At 46.2% G+C, this 19,063-nt stretch overlaps 1 protein-coding gene and 1 long non-coding RNA gene across 3 annotated transcripts in view; both read right to left on the bottom strand.

Annotated features, from left to right (window-relative positions):
• The window catches only part of LOC138801299 (uncharacterized), a 40,712-nt gene that overhangs the window by 17,608 nt on the left and 4,041 nt on the right, over window positions 1-19,063 (bottom strand). Inside the window, exons 1-4 of one of the 2 annotated variants that reach the window (XR_011364596.1) lie at window positions 18,915-19,062; window positions 14,189-14,318; window positions 13,830-13,911; window positions 5,242-5,382 (exon numbers count right to left, since the gene is read on the bottom strand). This is a non-coding gene — a long non-coding RNA (uncharacterized lncRNA). Of the gene's footprint in view, window positions 1-5,241; window positions 5,383-13,829; window positions 13,912-14,188; window positions 14,319-18,914; window position 19,063 lie in introns of those variants that run through there. The other variant, XR_011364597.1, reaches the window with a different exon arrangement.
• LOC138801032 (uncharacterized) lies at window positions 8,805-12,620 on the bottom strand. The gene is made up of 5 exons (XM_069983428.1): window positions 11,115-12,620; window positions 10,724-10,973; window positions 9,819-10,336; window positions 9,616-9,713; window positions 8,805-8,990 (listed from the first exon to the last, which is right to left on the bottom strand). Exons 1-5 carry the CDS (start codon window positions 12,169-12,171, stop codon window positions 8,805-8,807), a joined length of 2,109 nt encoding a protein of 702 aa, XP_069839529.1. The 5' UTR covers window positions 12,172-12,620.

The raw sequence follows: 19,063 nt of genomic DNA, 5'->3' as shown, positions 1-19,063 counted from the left end.
CCGTATGTGTGGGCAGGAAAGGAGGACTCACAGGCTCGCGCTATGTGTGGGCAGGGAAGGAGGACTCACAGTCTCTCTCTCTCTGTGGGCAGGGAAGGAGGACTCACAGTCTCGCTCTCTGTGTGGCCAGGGAAGGAGGACTCACAGGCTTTCTCTATGTGTAGGCAGGGTAGGAGGACTCACAGGCTTTCTCTATGTGTAGGCAGGGTAGGAGGACTAACAGGCTTTCTCTATGTGTAGGCAGGGTAGGAGGACTAACAGGCTTTCTCCGTATGTGTGGGCAGGAAAGGAGGACTCACAGGCTCGCTCTATGTGTGGGCAGGGAAGGAGGACTCACAGGCTTTCTCTATGTGTGGCCAGGGAAGGAGGACTCACAGGCTTTCTCTATGTGTGGCCAGGGAAGGAGGACTCACAGGCTTTCTCTATGTGTAGGCAGGGTAGGAGGACTAACAGGCTTTCTCCGTATGTGTGGGCAGGAAAGGAGGACTCTCAGGCTCGCTCTATGTGTGGGCAGGGAAGGAGGACTCACAGTCTCTCTCTCTCTCTCTCTGTGTGGGCAGGAAAGGAGGACTCACAGGCTCGCTCTATGTGTGGGCAGGAAAGGAGGACTCACAGGCTTTCTACATGTGGGCAGGGAAGGAGGACTCACAGGCTCTCTCTCGCTGTGGGCAGGGAAGGAGGACTCATAGGCTCGCTCTATGTGTGGGCAGGGAAGGAGGACTCACAGTCTCTCTGTGTGGACAGGGAAGGAGGACTCACAGGCTTTCTATATGTGTTGCAGGACAAATCTGTTAAAGCTTTGGGGAAGCAGAACTTTCAGCCTTTCACTAAAGCTGGCTGAGAAGTGGGACTCACAGGCTTTTTCTTTGTGTAGGTGGAATAGCAAGATTCACAGGCTTTCTCTGAATAGGTGTGAAAGCAAGCGTTCTCTATGTGGATGGGGAAAGAGGACTCACAGGCTTTCCCTAAGACTCTGGACTGTTAAACACCTGTATTCATATCACAATACTAAGTCATCATTTATCATTATGCGCCCTGTCGAACGCTACGATAAAGGAGCAGATTTGCCCCTTTTTCCGTGGGGTATGCCTGATGGGTGGCCGGGGACGCAACAAGGCAGAGTGGCCTCCTCCCACACCTGATTTATGAAGGTTTACGCCTGGAAACAGCCGTAAACCAGGCAAAAATGTACACCTGCTTCAGAGGAGGTGTAGATTTTCACGCAATGCCTGCACTAGGCGCAGAACCAGACGGCTGTACTAAGAGGCATGTGCCTCTCGTTGCCATTTTCCTGAATCCTACATTTTATAAATATGTAAATTGGTAAGTTTGGTGCACTGGGGGAGGTACTACAGCCATTGTGCAATGATCTCCCTGCTACTGCCTCTTCATGAATATTCTGGCAGCACTCACACAGTGACATCACTCCGGCACTCATCATTGCAGTATGCTGGATGAATATTCATAAGGATAGGGGTGGGCAGATTGGTGCACTGAGGGCTGTAGTACAGCTCCTAGTGTACCAAACTGCCCAGTTGACATATTAATAAAACACAGGATTTACCAAATCTATTTGGTCTACCTGTATATCCAAATTTAAATTGGTTTCGCCTGCCCCTCCACTAATTTCTTTCCTGCTTCATCCATCCTTCACCCGGGATTAGAATCTGGAGTAGTCCAAACCTGGGGAAGTAAAAAACTCTTCCAGTTCGCAGATGTGGTTAACCCTGTTACTCGCGCGCTGTTGTCCTTTGAGGATTTGGCTGATAGATATAACCTACCCTCCTCGGAGCGGTATACTTACCTGCAGCTCCAGCATTTTATGAGGGCATGCCTGGGAGCCACTACAGTCTCCAGGCCAACAGCGTTCCAGCAACGGGTTCGAATTGGCTCCTCGGCCAAGGGCCTAATCTCGGACATCTATAAAATCTTGGGGTCTCCTAGTGATGATACTCCAATTCAACATAAATATATGGATAGATGGGAGACGGCCCCGGGACAGGAAATCTCCCCGGAATGTTGGTCAATTATCTGGGATAGGGCAGCTACCTCCTCTATCTAGGCCAGCTACCTCCTCTATCTGTGTAACTTACAGAGACCCAGTATAAACTGATGACGATGTGGTATCACACCCCGGAGCTCCTGCATAAATTAAATGGGAGCATTCCCTCCACGTGTTGGAGATGCTTTCAAGCAGTAGGCTCAATTTATCACATTTTTTGGACTTGCCCAGTAGTCATAGAATACTGGACGGCCTTTTTCAACAATTTTTCCTCCATGTTCCCACAACCTATTTCTCGGGATCCAGTGATCTGTCTACTGAACCTCACCCCCAAAACCACCAAACTCTTACTGAATCTGTTGACGGTGGCCAAGACTCTGATAGCTCGGCACTGGAAACAGCAGACTCTTCCTCCTTTTACAGATTTGGTAATGAGAATTGAGGAAATCCGTTCCTTAGAATATCTCACAACCTCATTAAATTAAAGATTGGACCTCTTTGAGCAGGTCTGGGCCCCATGGGACACGTATTTGTCCACACAAGGCTTCACATGTTAGGAGATCACCTGTGCATTATTTTTTCCCGGTTTTCCCCTCCTCCCTCCCCCCTCCCATTGTGTTCCCCCCGTCGTCTGATTGTCTGTCCTGTTTGTTTTACATAACGCAAATCCAATGGGATATTCGTTCTAGCCCCTGCGACATTTCTAGAATTAGGCAGTTTTGTTAGACTGTGGTAATTTTATGAGTAGAATACCTTATCTGGACATCATAGACCGCTAGGATACTTGTTTGATTCATATTGTTTATACTGGCCTATTATTGTATCATTTGTTTCTCGGATTCATCTCTTTGAAATTGCTTCACTAAATGTATATGTTTACAATACAAAAATTCTAATAAAAATACAATTAAAAAAAACAACAACAAAAACACAGGATTTCAGGAAAACAGCCCTAGAGTACCTTCTTCTTTTGCATCTCCTACCCTATGGAAACATAAGAGCAGGCTAGATTCTTCTAACTTGTTGTTAGTTTCCCTTTAAAGGGGTACTCGAGAGACTGAAAAAAAATATATTTATTTATGTTAATACATTGCTTTATTAGTTATATTAATTTGTAACATAACCAATGAAATAAAAGTATATTTTTTATTTACATAGAAACTTGTGTTGAGTGGCAGCAGTGAGGGGCAACATGGTCCCTCTGCTGCCACCAACGTCTGTCGGTAACTGCAGGGCTGTCTAAGCCCAGCAGTTCCTGACCCCTGTCCCCAGGGGGTTGGATGCCCGACAAGATCTCTGTATGCAGCAGCATCAAAGCCACCCCCCACCCCCTTCCCTGGGGTACTATATATGAGAATATACAGTTCATGGGAACGAAACCCTGCTCTGTACAGCAGTGTATAGCATTGGTGGCAGCAGAGGGGCCCGTGCATATGTAAAAAAATTAAATAAACATTTTTATGAAGCTTTATTACAAAGTAATAGAACTTTATTAAAGCACTGTATTAGCAAAAAAAAAAATAGAAGAAAAAAAATCCAGTCTCCGGAGCACCCCCTTAAATAGTCAATGCCCATGGTAAACAAGCAGCCATGTAACTCTTTGCACATTCTTGTAAAACGTTTATTATCCTCTAGTACACCCAAAGTGACCCTCAGCGCAGAACATCCATCCTTCTATAATTCTCACAGATACTTGTCTTCTATCATTTCTTACTCCGCATGTTATGAACTATGGGATCTTGAGACAAACTAACTACATCCAGAATGTTCCATTGTTGCTTCCTCCCAATGACAAGACAGCCATCAAGATGAGAGCTGTTTGTTTACATCTCCTCACTGACACTACTTACATGGCAGAAAATAACCTTATTACAGTCAGTTTTATTATGGCTGTCAACAATTATTTAATTTGTAGAGAGAAGAAGAAACATAACATTTTGCATAAAAGCTGCATACTAGTGAGTTATGTTTTCCCAGTGCACAGCATAAGCAGCACATATGACAGACAGTCTTTTATAGCAAAAGTTACATTGCATAGCCTTAACACTTAACTGAACAATAACATATGTAAACGATACATCTTAGAATACGGAACAAATACCCGCTACCTATCTATTATAAATTAAGTTGTTAGATAAGCGAATCTCTTAAAGGACAACTCTGGCGCATCACATGGCATCCAGCTTGCTCAGCCAAACAGAGCTGAGCAAGCTGGAAGCCATGTGATGCGATCCAGCCAATGAAAAGGCTGCCAGAGCGCACGCGCATCGTCAGCCTTTTCGCTCTCATTCACGCCGTGGGACCCGGAAGTGAGGAAAAAGATGAAGACACGGCAGCCTTTTCGCTTCCATTAATTATAATGGAAGACGCTGAACAAAAGGATGACCTGGCCCACCCCCCCACTTGTGACGACATTGTCACAAAATGGCGGCGGGGGAAGAGGATGGGGTCAACAGTGAATATTTGGAACAGATTTTAAGGAGCCAGAGCTGCTGCCACCTCTGTCCATGTCAGGAACTGTCCAGAGCAGTAGAAAATCCCCATAGAAAACTTCTGCTCTGGACAGTTCCTGTCATGGACAGAGGTGGCAGCAGAGAGCACTACATTAGACTGGAAAGAATACACCACTTCCTGCCGGACATACAGCATCTGATAAGTACTGGAAGACTTGAGGTTTTTAAAAAGTAGTAAATTACAAAAATGTTTCAAAACCAAAGCTTTAGTCGGGCACTTGAAGGGGCCTTTTCCCTTGTGCTCCAGGGTTTGGAGTTTTTTGTGTTGACACATCCAAACAGTATCTGACATCATTGATTTATCATAGGGTCACTCGGGTTTCCATTTATTTTCTGCCATTGCATGCTGCTGAGCTGTCAAGTGTTGGAAACCCCAAAGGAATCCACTGATGGAGGCACCAAACACGAATGTGCATACAGCCTTATAAAGCTGCTTATAAATCAGGCGGCACCCCTGAGACCTATCTATCAATCTGACCCCACTACTCACTCTATTATCAATAACATACGTGTGACTGGGCATCGTACCATTATGTCTACGGGTCACTCTGCTTGAGTGTTCTTCCCAATGTCAGGTTATGGACTGTTCATTCCCGCACCTTAGACACCTACAGTGGGCTACAATGACAGCATGGATAGATGAATCACTGACTGTAAATTTCCGAGGCGTCTCAGTGTCTTTCATGCTCGCCTGCTGGGTTCTGCTTCTGTCGTGAAGGAGATTACCTTATTGTGTATGCGCAGTCCTGTCTGTCTTCATTCTTGGAAAAAGCGCCAGTGCGCCAGTGACTCATCCAGCCTGAAGGAGACCAGGACTTTGTAAAAGACCACCCCACGAGCCAAATCCACACAGATTAGCGAATATCACTAGGAGTACAAGTGAAGGATCAGTTTCCATTCAAATATTGGTCCAGAAAAAAAAAAGAAGCTATTAAGAGAATGTGTCATCACAAAATGGCCTATTGTGTAAAGTGAAGTTTTTATGTTAAACAAGAATTTTTAAGAATTGTTGGTGTTCCTTCCTATCATTGCAGACAGGATAACAGTAAAAGCCCTATTACGTGGAACAATAATCTGTCCAATCAGGAGATTGTAATAAAGACAACAATCAGCCGAAGAAAAGGTCATTGCCTGATTGTTGTCTTTCAACCAACTGAAAAAACATCGGCCACAGACCACGCATCCCTATTATACATACGGTAGCAATGTGTGGTTGGCCTGTTTGTACGCCATGTTTCAGGAGCATGCTGGTTTGGTTTTAAATATGCTGTTATTTGTGGATTTGAGCACCAAGAAGTAAGAAGGGAAGAAGAAAAAACTGATACCAAGATTGCCCAGCAAGCAACTAATCGAAAGCATTGACACTTGAAAAAGAAACCAGTTCGGTTTGGAAACGCGTTGTGTCGCTTTTTAGCTATTTTTATGGGAATTTTAACATTTTTTTCTCCTGACACTGATCTTCCTTGGACCTGCGCCCTACAACTCCCCTACCAGGAGAGGAGGTGTTTTATTGCAATTTGTATGGTCCTGTTTGTGGATCCACTGGGGGAGAGGCTGCGGTTCTATTACAAGCCATTCTGAGTGTTGTGCCTCCCTTTGCACAACCTCTACAGGTGAGAGCTTCTATATTGTGCTCGCACCTATTTTGCTGTCTGATTTGTGCTATGGAGCGCTGTTCTATTTCTTTGTTTTAGTGTTTTATGTAAACTCTTATAGATTGCACAGCTGTAGCCAAGAAAGGGTTACTGTTTCTTAAGTATTATGTACTTCTATTGGCCAATGAAGATACTCTTCTTTTCTGACCTAACCTTTTTCCTTCTTTTCTTTTCACATATTCCTTTCCACCACTCACAGGGTCTCTTACACACCACTGTAGGAAGTAGTCCCTTGGCGGTAGGAAGGGTAGCGCCAGACTTACTCAGATTCTCGTGGGAGGAGAACACAGAGCAAACATCCCTGCTGTAGCCAAGCCAAGCCACACGTGTATGAACCAACCAGAGATTCTCCAGTCTATCCACTATTTCCATTAAATAGTGCTAAACACTACAAGAGGGAGAAAAGTCGGGGATAAACCCAGCCCACCCCGAGAACCACTCTACAAAGTACAGGGCAGTATCCGGATATACAGAGGAACTAGCCTGGATAGAACAAAGATATCAGAAGGTCTACGTATTCTATCTCGCAGTGCAGGTGAAACCGGGACACCCTAAGACACTTAGCTTCACCCAGGTAACCACGGCTGGGGCTTGTATCACCCTATTAGGACGAGTACTTTGACACTGTGGGGAAGAAGGTGGTTAGACACTAGTCTAAACATGGGTACAAGTATCTCTCACTCTCAACTTTTCTCAAAGTTCTGGCAGAGCACAGTACTACATTAGGTTGGGACTCCCTTGACAAACTCCTCTCCCTCTACGCCGCTGCCCTCTACTCTAAACTTTCCAAGCACCGCTACAACTACTTCTATTATATGCTTCTCTTTCAAGTATCTCCACAGCACAAACCAAGCTAAGCACTTACGTCATTATCTGTTTGCTGCCAAAGTGTTTTATATTATCCATAGACTGCACAGTAAAGCTGTTCTATTTTTATCATCGGGACTCCACACCAGTACCTATACACAGGGCCGGACGGGACTGAAAATCAGCCCTCCAGCCCACATACTATATCACACTGTGTCCTTGGGTCGTGTTGTGTGGTATTGCAGCTCAGTTCCTTTGACGGGAATGGTGCCAAGTCTATCTTCTATCTTACATCTATCTATCATCTATCCATCTCCTATCTATCTATCTATCTATCTATCTATCTAGATAAATGAAAGCAACTGCAGCACTTCAGACTTTGTGAAAAGTCTGGCTTGAGAAAGACGTCATTGAGACGTCGAAACGTCGCTGTTTGTTCACTGTGTGTTTTTGTATGGAATAAACACCATCTAAGAATTTTTTCACGAAGTCTGAAGTGCTGCAGTCGCTTTCATTTATCTATATAGACACCTGAGAATCGAGGTGGGACCACTGGCACACAGCAAGCCAAGACTCCTTGAGTGCTGCGTGTTTTTTTATTTTTCTATCTATCCGTTAACTATCTATCTATTATGCAACTACAGGCTACAGCAGCGATAAGACATGTAAGTAGGGCCCTAGGGAAATTTTTAGGATATGTAAAATAATATTACACATATCCTGTTTAATGATAGTACTAGTAAGACAATTTTCTATGCATGATCAGGCCATGTTCACATGGAGCAAGAGACCGGCTGTCCCGTGACCCTGCCGGGTCACGGAAAGGCCGGTCTCTGCAAAGATGATCTTTATGGCTGTAGAGTTCTGATGCGGGCGCATCAGCGCACTCCCGCATCACAACTCCCCATAGCACACTATAAAGCAAGCAGCCGGAGCCGGTCGCTTCATAGTGTGCACTGACATGGTTTTCTACGGCCGCTATTCAATGAATAGCGGCCGCAGAAAACTGACATGTCAGTTGTTTGCGGCGCCGCTTGGGATCCCGGCCGGAGCTTATGCTATGTGTATACACTCCGGCTGGGATCCCATATAAGAACATGCAATGCAGCGTGTCTTTTCATACTAAGTACGGCCGTTGTTGCCGATGGCAACAACGGCCGTACTTTTACGCTGTGTGAACATAGCCTAATACTGTATATCGCTAAATAGCTGTCAAAGTTACCAAATAACACCAGTATACAGGAAGCGAATATAATCATTTCACATATTACCGCCATACGGCGGTATTATACAGAGACTGATACTACCATTATTACAGTATACAAGTAACAGATAATACCTCAACACTATGACCACTACCATCATCACAATAACATGACTAATACCACCATACTGTCACTGAAGAAAGCCGGAGTTACTCACCGGTAATGTAGTTTCCCCGAGTACATGACAGCACCACCAGAGAGAGGGACTCCGCCCCCCAGGGACAGGAAACCTAGAGAATAAAAGGAAAGGCCCTCCTCTCCACCCTCAGTGAATATCCGAGACTGAAGAGAGCCTTATAATTTTTAATCATGCATATACACGGTGTACAAACATATAATCATAACATAAATTTATCCATCTTGCTTTTAGAATAGGAAACACCTCCTTACCTATGAACTGTCAACAGAACCCCCTAGGTGTTCACCCAGTGAGAAATAGAGTATTAAGGGGTGGGAATGTAATGGTGCTGTCATGTACTCGGGGAAACTACATTACCGGTGAGTAACTCCGGCTTTCCCCATCGACATGACAGCACCACCAGAGAGAATACCAGAGAGGAATTCAGGGTGGGACTACAGCTTGCAAGACCCTTCTACCAAAGGAAATATCAGAAGTAGAAGACAGATCCAAACGGTAGTGACGAAAAAAAGTGTGAGGAGAAGACCAAGTGGCAGCCTTACAGATCTGCTCTAGAGAGACATCTCCCTTCTCTGCCCAAGATGTTGACACTGCACGTGTGGAGTGAGCCTTAAGAGAGAGAGGAGGCGAAAGACCAGTGGAAACATAACATAAACTTATGGCCTGTCTGATCCAGTTTGCTAGCGTACCTCTAGCCACCTTGTTCCCTTTATTGGGACCAGAAAATTGTACAAATAAATTTTTTGACTTCCTAAATGGTCTAGTGATGTCTAAATAGGCAAGGACTGCCCTCCTAACATCTAGACAATGATACTCTCTCTCTTCCTCATTTGTGGGCTTAATCAAAAAAGGAAGGCAAAACCACTACTTGGGACCTGTGAAAACTTGAAGCAACCTTCGGCAGGAAAGCTGGATCTGGGGTAAGTATAATTCTATCCTCTAGAACCTTTGTATAGGGTTCCGAGGCCGAGAAGTGAATCATCTCACTTACCCTCCTGGCCGACGTAATTGCTACCAACAGGACAGTTTTTAGAGTTAGCAATTTTAGAGACGTCTCTGCTAGCGGCTCAAAAGGGGCTTTTATTAGGGCTGAGAGAACTATATTAAGATCCCAAGGGGCCACTCTATTAGTAATCTTAGGACAGAGTCTAGTTAAGGCCCTAAAGAATCTAACAATCCAAGGGTGTTTTGCTAACGGGTGATTGTATAATGCTCCTAGAGCCGAGACCTGTACCTTAAGAGTAGCTGCTTTTAGTCCTTTCTCAAGTCCTTTTTGCAGGAAGTCCAGAATCGCAGCCAGGTTCGGTTTGTCAAGGTCTATTGTCGTGGTGCCTATAAAAGTAAAATATGCCTGCCAAATCCTAAAATAAATTTTACATGTTATAGGCTTTCTACTTTTTTGCAATGTCGTGATGACTGCATCCGACAACCCTTTACCTTTCAGGATTAACCTTTCAAGAGCCAGGCCGTCAAGTGGAGCTTGTCCACTTGTGGATGCTGCACTGGCCCCTGAAGAAGAAGATCCGGACGGTCCGGGAGAACCCATGGGTCTGATATGGACATCTGAGTTAGGCAGGAAAACCACGCTCTTCTGGGCCAAAAGGGAGCCACTAGAATCACCCTGGCCCTGTCCTGCCTTATCTTCCTCAGTACCCTTGGAAGAAGAGGTAACGGCGGAAAGGCATACATTAGCCTCCACCTCCAAGTCTGTGACAATGCGTCTATTGCTAGAGGCTGGTCCCGGGGAGACAGCGAACAGAACTTTGTCACCTGCCGGTTGGCTCTTGTGGCGAATAGATCCACCTCCGGTATTCCCCATAAGTCCGTGATCATGTGAAAAACTTCCGGGTTTAGTTGCCATTCTCCCTGGTGCAGTGAATTCCGGCTGAGGTAATCTGCCCTGATGTTTTGTGTTCCTTTTAGGTGAACCGCTGATAAGGATAGTAGATTTTTTTCTGCAAAGGAGAATATTTTGTAACAGAGGTCCAGCAAAGCCGTACTTTTTGTGGTTCCTTGCTTGTTTACAAGTGCCACTGAGGTGGAATTGTCTGATAATATTTTCACGTTAAGAGTTTTTAACATAATGTTTTGCCGATTTTAGGGCTTCTAATATTGCTGCTAACTCACGATAGTTTGAGGATCTATCCCTGAAAGATCCATCCCAACTACCCTGGAAGTCCAACTCCCCTAAGTGTGCTCCCCACCCCCTAGGGCTAGCATCAGTTGTGACCAAAATTGGAGAATACATATTCCAACCTAAACCTATTGTGAGATTTTTCTCTACTAACCACCAGGAAAGACTATCCGTGACTTCATGGGGAATGACTGTCTTTTTGTCTAACCCTTTGGGAGACCCATCCCACACCTCCAAGAGGCGTCTTTGTAAGGGTCTACTGTGGATTAGGGCCCAAGGTACTGCTGGGATGGCTGCAGTGAATAGACCTAATAGAGACATACCCTTCCTTATGGTTATTCTGGGGTTTTGTAGTACTGCGGTTACTGTATCCCTTAGTTTGCGAATTTTGTCTTCTGGTAGGTAGGATTTTTGAGAAGATGAGTCTAAGTCTATTCCTAGGAATCTTTTCTGCTGGGCTGGGGATAGAAAGGATTTTTCATTATTTACAATCCATCCTAGCTTATCTAGAATATCTAGGGTTCTCACTATTTGAGTATTTAGTTTCTGCTCTGACTCAGCTACCAGCAAAAAATCATCCAGGTATGGAATGAACAAACCTGGACCTTCCCGAATGTGCGCTGCCATCTCTGCGATTATTTTGGTGAAAACTCTCGGGGCTATTGCAATTCCAAAGGGAAGGGCCTGGAATTGAAGGTGACACAGGTTATTATTAATCCGTATAGCAATCCTCAAGTATTTTTGATATTGTTTGTGTATGGGTACATGCAGGTAGGCATCTTTTAAATCAATGGAGGCCATAAAGCAATTTTTCTGTAATAAATTTATTGTGGACTTAATGGATTCCATTTTAAATCTCTGATACTTTAGGAATCTGTTAAGGGGTTTTAAATTAATAATGACCCTAAAGGATAAATCGGGTTTTTGAACTAAAAAGAGTGTAGAGTAAAACCCCTGTTCTATTTCACCGTGTGGCACCGGGACAAGCACGTCCTTATCAATAAGAGAAATAACCTCTTTCACTAGAGTCTTAGCCCCTACTTCTCCCATTTGGCTCTTCGTTATTACGAATCGTGTGGGGGGTCGGGAGATAAAGTCAAAGTCCACACCTTCCTGAATGTATCTCAGGACCCAGGAGCTGCCACAGATCTTCTTCCACTCCTGGGCAAAAAATTTTAATCTACCCCCCACCCTGATCCCAGTATTACTGGGTAGATGGCTTCTTATAGGTATCGGATTTTTGGTTGAAGAGGTAGCCCCTAGATTTACCGTATCCTCTACCTCTTCCTCCTCTGTCCGATCCTCTTCTACTGAATCCACCCCTACTTTGGGGACGAAAAAATCTATAGGCGTTTGGTTGAAAGGAGGAGGGAAACCCCTTCTTTTTATCTCCTGCCTTCTCCAATAATTTGTCCAGTTCTGACCCAAACAAAAATTCTCCTTCACACGGAAAACTGCAAATTTTTGCTTTTGCAACTGCATCGCCAGACCAGTTCTTAAGCCAAATAGCTCTTCTGGCTGAGTTTGATGATGCTGCTGACCTGGCTGAGAATCTGAGCGCATCGGCTGAGGCATCTGCCAAAAAAGAGGTAGACTTCTTAAGTTGAGCCAAGGAGGATAGAATAGTCTCTTCTGACTCCTTGGCCTTAATTGCATCCTCCAGTTGTGTTAACCAGACTAACATTGACCGGGCAACACAGGTACCAGCTACATTAGGTTTAAACGTAGCCGTAGAAGACTCCCAGGCTTTTTTAAGGTAACCATCCGCTTTTTTGTCCATGGGGTCTTTTAACGTGCCTAGGTCTTCAAAAGGCAGCTGAGACCTTTTTGAAACCTTTGCAATAGCTGCGTCTATCTTGGGGGGCCCTTCCCAAGATGGGACCTCCTTTTCGTCAAACGGATACTTCCGTTTTACGGCACGAGGAATAAAGCCTTTACGGTCAGGTTTTGCCCATTCTCTATTAATCAGTGCTGATATGGTTCTGTGCACCGGGAACACCCTTCTTTTCTTGGATTCTAAGCCACTGAACATGATATCCTGCACGGATCTCTGTTCCTTCTGCTCCTCAATCTCCATAGTGGAGCGTACCTCCTTAACTAGAGTATCCACATCTTCCACTGAGAATAAAGGCTTCCCGGAAAGTTCATCATCTGAATATTCCGCCTCTATCTCATCAATAACCCCCTCTTCAAACTCATTGTCTGCAAGGGCTACTGCTTCCTGAGAGGTACTTGGAGTAGCGGGGTTAGGAGCAGAAACAGGTGCAACCGCAGGAGATACCTGCACAAGGGATTTTTGGATTTCCTCTTTAATTAAATCCCTAAAAATAGAAAAAAATAATTCCTGAGAGAGCTGCCCTTATTATATTATTTAACATAATAAAGAAACAGAGAGGAGAAAACAAGAAAAAAGAAACCGTCTCACTTCATGGATGATAGAATAGAGGATATATTAGGTGTTTCTGCAGCCACCATTTTATCAATGCAGGATTCGCATGTTGGTCTGTCATAATCTGCAGGCAGTCTCCCCTTGCAAATTCTACACTCCTTCTTTGCAGGCCTAGACTCCTATCAAAACACACTTCATTCAGTAATGTAACAAAAAAATACAGACAGATACTGCTCACCACTCTGTGCCTCCGTCTGTTACCCTGGATTTCTCTGCTGGCCCAGCAGCATCCTTCTTCCTCTCGCTCATGCTGGCTGGCACACAACAAACACTGTGAGATGCTGGCCACCACTCACTCCGGCACGATGTGCGGCTTTTGAATTCCCCGCCTCGCTTCCTGGTGCCCGGCGTCTGACGTCACATCCGCCGCGCGCTCCGAGAATCCCGTGACGCGTCACCGCGCGTCACTTCCGGGTATTCTCCCGCCGGCCGGATCAAGCTCCACAGCCCTGCGATGAGGCGCACGAGCGTCCGGCCGGCCTCCAGGACTGTGAGTGTGGGCTTATGAACCCAACTAGGGCCCGTTTGAGACTCCCCCTCGGCCGCACCGAGCCACCAGGGATTAGAGGGAGCTCCAGCATGCTACATCTCCAGGCTCCCTGCAGGGACAGGAAACCACTGAGGGTGGAGAGGAGGGCCTTTCCTTTTATTCTCTAGGTTTCCTGTCCCTGGGGGGCGGAGTCCCTCTCTCTGGTGGTGCTGTCATGTCGATGGGGAAAATCCACTATGTGAACACAAGTATTACCAATAAAATGAGTATACACAGGACAAATAATACTGGCACACCATGACCACCGCCATCCTCACCATACAGTGACTAGATTATTCCCTTTATACTACCGGCATATAAAATGTAATATTCTACCTCAGCATTGGCTAGAGATGAAGTTCTGGTTCACACAAATTTGAATTCTGGCAGTATAGGCTACATCCATCTTCTCCAGCCACTGGAATTCAAATACAGAGCGTTTAGGTTCATGTGAACCCTAACTTACTGTAGGTTCACTCATCTCTAGCAGTGACCAAATAGAGGTAGAGATCCAGCTGTACAAAGGATCTACAGACCTTAAGAGTGCGTTCACACATACAGGATCTGCAGCAGATTTCATGCTGCAGATATCATTGTCACTCAATGAAGGAACCCAGTATCAAACCTGCTGCAGATCCTGTAAGCGTAAACGCAGCCTAAAAGTGATTATAGTGCAGTTACATCAAGTGACTTACAGGAGGCGTCTTTTCTACATGAATCATAAGTGACGTTTTTGGTAGTCAAAGCTGTCTGTTTTTTATTTTCTTTCCATCTGGCTCAGCCCATCATGAAGATTTCTCCAGCCATTACTCGGCTCCCCAAAATCTGCAAGACAAACACTTTAGGCTCCACGTTCCAGCATCATCATAACGTTATACTCCCCATTGCTTTACACAGTAACAGTGCCCCCTCTGTGCTCCCATATAAGCAGTCAGGTCCAATATGTGCCTCCAGATAGTAGTCAGGCAGCTCTGTGTGCCTATATAGTATTTGACCCCCTCTGTGTTGTTTCATTATATATGCGACTCTTCTATGCTCCCCTCAGGGGCGTAGCTAAAGGCTGATAGGCCCTGGTGCAAAATGTTAGCTTGGGGCTCCCCCATCTCACCCGATCAGGCAAAGTCATATGTAACGTTAAATCCAATTACTCTAATGTGCCACCATGTTCTAATGCCCTGTCACTGCCTCCACCTCATGTACTGCACTACTGCCCCCTTTAATTAATGGACTGTACTGTGTCATTGTCTAATCATTGTATTCCAATCTTTGACTCTCCAGCTGAAAAACTACAACTCTCATCATGAACTGCCAGTTGGAAATGATGGGGGTTGTAGTGCTGCAACTTGAAGAGCCACATGCTGCAAAACTACAACTCCCATAATAAACTGTCAGCAGGGCTAGATGAAGTTTGAACTTCTGCAACCTGTTGAAGTCACCTGATATCACCTGCACCTGCTATGTAACACCACATAACAGTGATATCCCTCTGAGTACAGATAATGTAGTAGTCACCTGCAGTCCTATGTAACACCACATAACACAGTGGTATCTCTGAGTACAGATAATGTAGTAGATGTCACCTTCAGTCCTATGTAACACCACAGATAACACAGTGATATCCCTCTGAGTACAGATAATGTAGTAGTCACCTGCAGTCCTATGTAACAGCACAGATAACACAGTGATATCTCTGAGTACAGATAATGTAGTAACTGTCACCTCGGGGCACCCCTACTAAATGATGTTCTACAAAATAAGAAAACCGTCATACAGGGACTCACAGGTGACGTCTTCTTTGATCTGAGGCGTCACTTTCCCTTTTCCTCTCCATCCCGTCCAGTCCTCCATGATGATTCCTTCCAGATACGTTTCATCTTTTCAGAACCTGCGAGACAAACAATTTAGGCTCCGCACATTTCTAGCAACTTCCTTTCCTTTCTCCCTTCTGTAGGCTCCCATAGTAACTGCGCTGTGTGGGATGCCCCCTGTATGTAGAATTCCCTGCTGTGCCCCCATGAGCTAATAATGCCCCCAGAGATGCCCCCATGAGCTAATAACGCCCCCAGAGATGCCCCCATGAGCTAATAACGCCCCCAGAGGTGCCCCCATATACTAATAATGCCCCCAGAGATGCCCCCATGAGCTAATAATGCCCCCAGGGGTGCCCCCATGAGCTAATAATGTCCCCAGAGGTGCCCAGATATACTAATAATGCCCCCAGAGGTGCCCCCCATGAACTAATAATGCCCCCAGAGGTGCCCCTAAAAAAACAAACATTATACTCACCTAATCCATGCTGTGTGGCTGCAGGCAGCAGCTCTTCCTCCTCTTCGGGCTCCATCTTGCGAGCCGCAGGGACGGGACTTCTGGCAGACGTGATGACGTCACATCATCACGTCTGCCCGAGAGGTCACGTCCTGGCCTCCCATAGGCTGCTGGTATGAAGTGCCAGGAGGGAATACAGGAGCAGGATGCTGACAGGTCCTGCTCCTGTATTCTGATCGCTTTAATGTTTCGCCCGCTTGCTGTGCGGGCGGAACATCAAAGCGATCAGTGCATCCCGAGAAGCTGCGCGGCCGCAGCTTCTCGGGATGCTCAGAGACAAGTGGCAAGGGGAGCCATGCGGGCCCCCCTAGCGTAGGGGCCCAGTCGCCATGGCGACCGCTGCGACCCCTATAACTACGCCACTATAGAAGGCTCCCCTGTGCAGTGGTCCCCATATACTTTAGGTCCCACCGAGCAGCAGAACCTATATAGCACAGGTCCCCATGTGCAGCCCCTAAATAAGGGTGGGTTCACACTGAGGAATTCTTGCAGATAAATTCCACCGAATTCCGTCGCTATAACGTGCTCATGGCCGCGCGCCTTTCCACCAGCTCCATAGACACCATTCGATGGGCCGGCTGATTCCACTATCCGCCTAAAGAATTGACGTGTCGGAATGTGGAATCCGCGCGACCGTGAGCGTGTACAGGCAAGGGAATCTGCCGGATTTTATCTGCGCGAATTCCGTAGTCTGTACCCGCCCTCATATAGCCACCCCATGCAGCCCGCACATAATATAGATGCCCTGCGCAGTCCCACAAAATATAGGCCCCCCACATAGTATAGCCCCCATAGTAAATCCCCCCTTTGAAGCCCCCACATAGTATAGCCCCAACATATTTTTGCCCCTGTGTAGCCCCCACATACGTCACAGTGCCGGGAGATCCAGGAGACCAAAGACTGACAGAGAGCAGTGGCCATAGGATGGGTAAGTAATCCCTTAAAAATATATGGTGTTCCCAAGGCAAACACTTGCATAAAGCACACAGTTTTCACTTAAAGGGGTTATCCAGCGCTACAAAAACATGGCCACTTTTCCCCCTGCTGTTGTCTCCAGTTTGGGTGGGGTTTTGAAACTCAGTTCCATTGAAGTAAATGGAGCTTAATTTCAAACCGCACCTGAAATGGAAACAACAGTAGGAGGAAAAGTGGCCATGTTTTTGTAGCTGGATAACCCCTTTAATAAATTAATAAATTAAAACACATATCAAACATATGGTTATATGAATATATCCAGGCATTCAAATCTCCATAGCACTCTACATATGATTCACATGAACTCAGAGGGTCCAGGTGCTTGGTTTGTAATCAACTGGCACCATTCACTGTATTGTGGCTCAGAGAAGAAACAGAGTGCTGCACATCACACCTATGGCTGATACTAGTGCCGCTTGGCTAAATAAAAAACACATCAGAATTTTGTGTATGAATTGATCAAGCCATACTGCCCCATGTACCTCGTGCCGGTATCTGATACACATGGGTCCCTACACTAAGTCCACACCGTGCCAGTCAGTGGCCACCAACCCCACAGGCGTGCACAGCCAGGGAACGGGGGCCATGGGACGGCCCTGCGCCCCCCATGCCACAGGACCAGACCCAAAAACACCACACCAGAACCCGGCCAGCACCGCCGGCGGAGAAGGTCGCCCCCAAGCAGCACAAGTCTGGATAAGGTATTGCGCTCACCATAGCTGCAGCAAACAGAATGGGAAAAAAAAACAGGAGGGATTAAAACCATGTGCACTCAGGTGTCTCCTGCTAATTGCGGTCATGTGGGTCTCACCAGGAGGAGTGCAATACACGGAGAAAAGAGAGAAACAAAATGTGGCTCAGAGAAGAAACAGAGTGCTGCACCTCACACCTATGGCTGATACTAGTGCCCCTAGGCTAAATAAAAAACACATCAGAATTTTGTGTATGAATTGATCAAGCCATACTGCCCCATGTACCTCGTGCCGGTATCTGATACACATGGGTCCCTACACTAAGTCCACACCGTGCCAGTCAGTGGCCACCAACCCCGCAGGCGTGCACAGCCAGGGAACGGGGGCCATGGGACGGCCCTGCGACCCCCATGCCACAGGACCAGACCCAAAAACACCACACCAGAACCCGGCCAGCACCGCCGGCGGAGAAGGTCGCCCCCAAGCAGCACAAGTCTGGATAAGGTATTGCGCTCACCATAGCTGCAGCAAACAGAATGGGAAAAAAAAAACAGGAGGGATTAAAACCATGTGCACTCAGGTGTCTCCTGCTAATTGCGGTCATGTGGGTCTCACCAGGAGGAGTGCAAAACACGGAGAAAAGAGAGAAGCAAAATGCGGTTCAGGGAAGAAACAGAGTGCTGCACCTCACACCTATGGCTGATACTAGTGCCGCTTGGCTAAATAAAAAACACATCAGAATTTTGTGTATGAATTGATCAAGCCATACTGCCCCATGTACCTCGTGCCATTCCATTCTCTCCAGTTCGTGATTCACTGTATTGTGTCCAAGCCTGGGTACTACAGCTCCGAGATTTTTGTAGTAACAAGGCACAGCCACTATGCAGTGAATGGCGCCAACTGCTTCTCATTGCAGCGGTCCTGCATAACAGCTGATCCAAAGAGTGTCAGTTCTTTGCACCCTGCCTGACCGATCTTGAACACCTATCCTGAGGCTAGGCCATCAATATTTAGACCTGGCATCCCCCTTTAAAGGGGTTGTTTAAAGGGTGCCAGAGATGCAGGACACACAGCAGCTGATAAGTACTGGAAGACTGGAGATTTTTTTAATAGAAGTAAATTACAAATCTCTGGCACCAGTTGATTTGAAAGATTTTTCTTTTTTTCGGTGAACAACCCCTTTAAGGCACAGGAAAGCACCCACACATACACACCCGCTACAGCTCAATGTATAGCTATGAATTGCAGGGCATGCTGGGAGTTGTAGTTTTGCAACAGGAGAGCCATAGGTTGGGGAACACTGCTCTAAGGCGTCCATACTTATTAGATGTAAGGTAGATTACTCCATTGTCCCCAAGCAGAGGGTGCATGTCTATAGAGTGGGAAGAAATAGCTGTATATGACCAATGCTGGAGTCATGGCAACTTACACCATATCGGCATCTCTAGGGGGAAGGCCACGCCCCCTCAGTTTAAAGAGCTGACCACGCCCTCTACCCAATCAGCGACCCGGCGTGTTTCGAATTCTAGTGGCGCGCCTGCCACCAAGCGCGTGCCAGAGCACGCCGCAGACCTCAGG

This window comes from Dendropsophus ebraccatus, chromosome 9 (assembly GCF_027789765.1).
Source record: "Dendropsophus ebraccatus isolate aDenEbr1 chromosome 9, aDenEbr1.pat, whole genome shotgun sequence".
Taxonomy (NCBI): domain Eukaryota; kingdom Metazoa; phylum Chordata; class Amphibia; order Anura; family Hylidae; genus Dendropsophus; species Dendropsophus ebraccatus.
The sequence above is the reverse complement of the archived record's forward strand: the minus strand, read 5'-3'. Positions and strand labels throughout refer to the sequence as shown.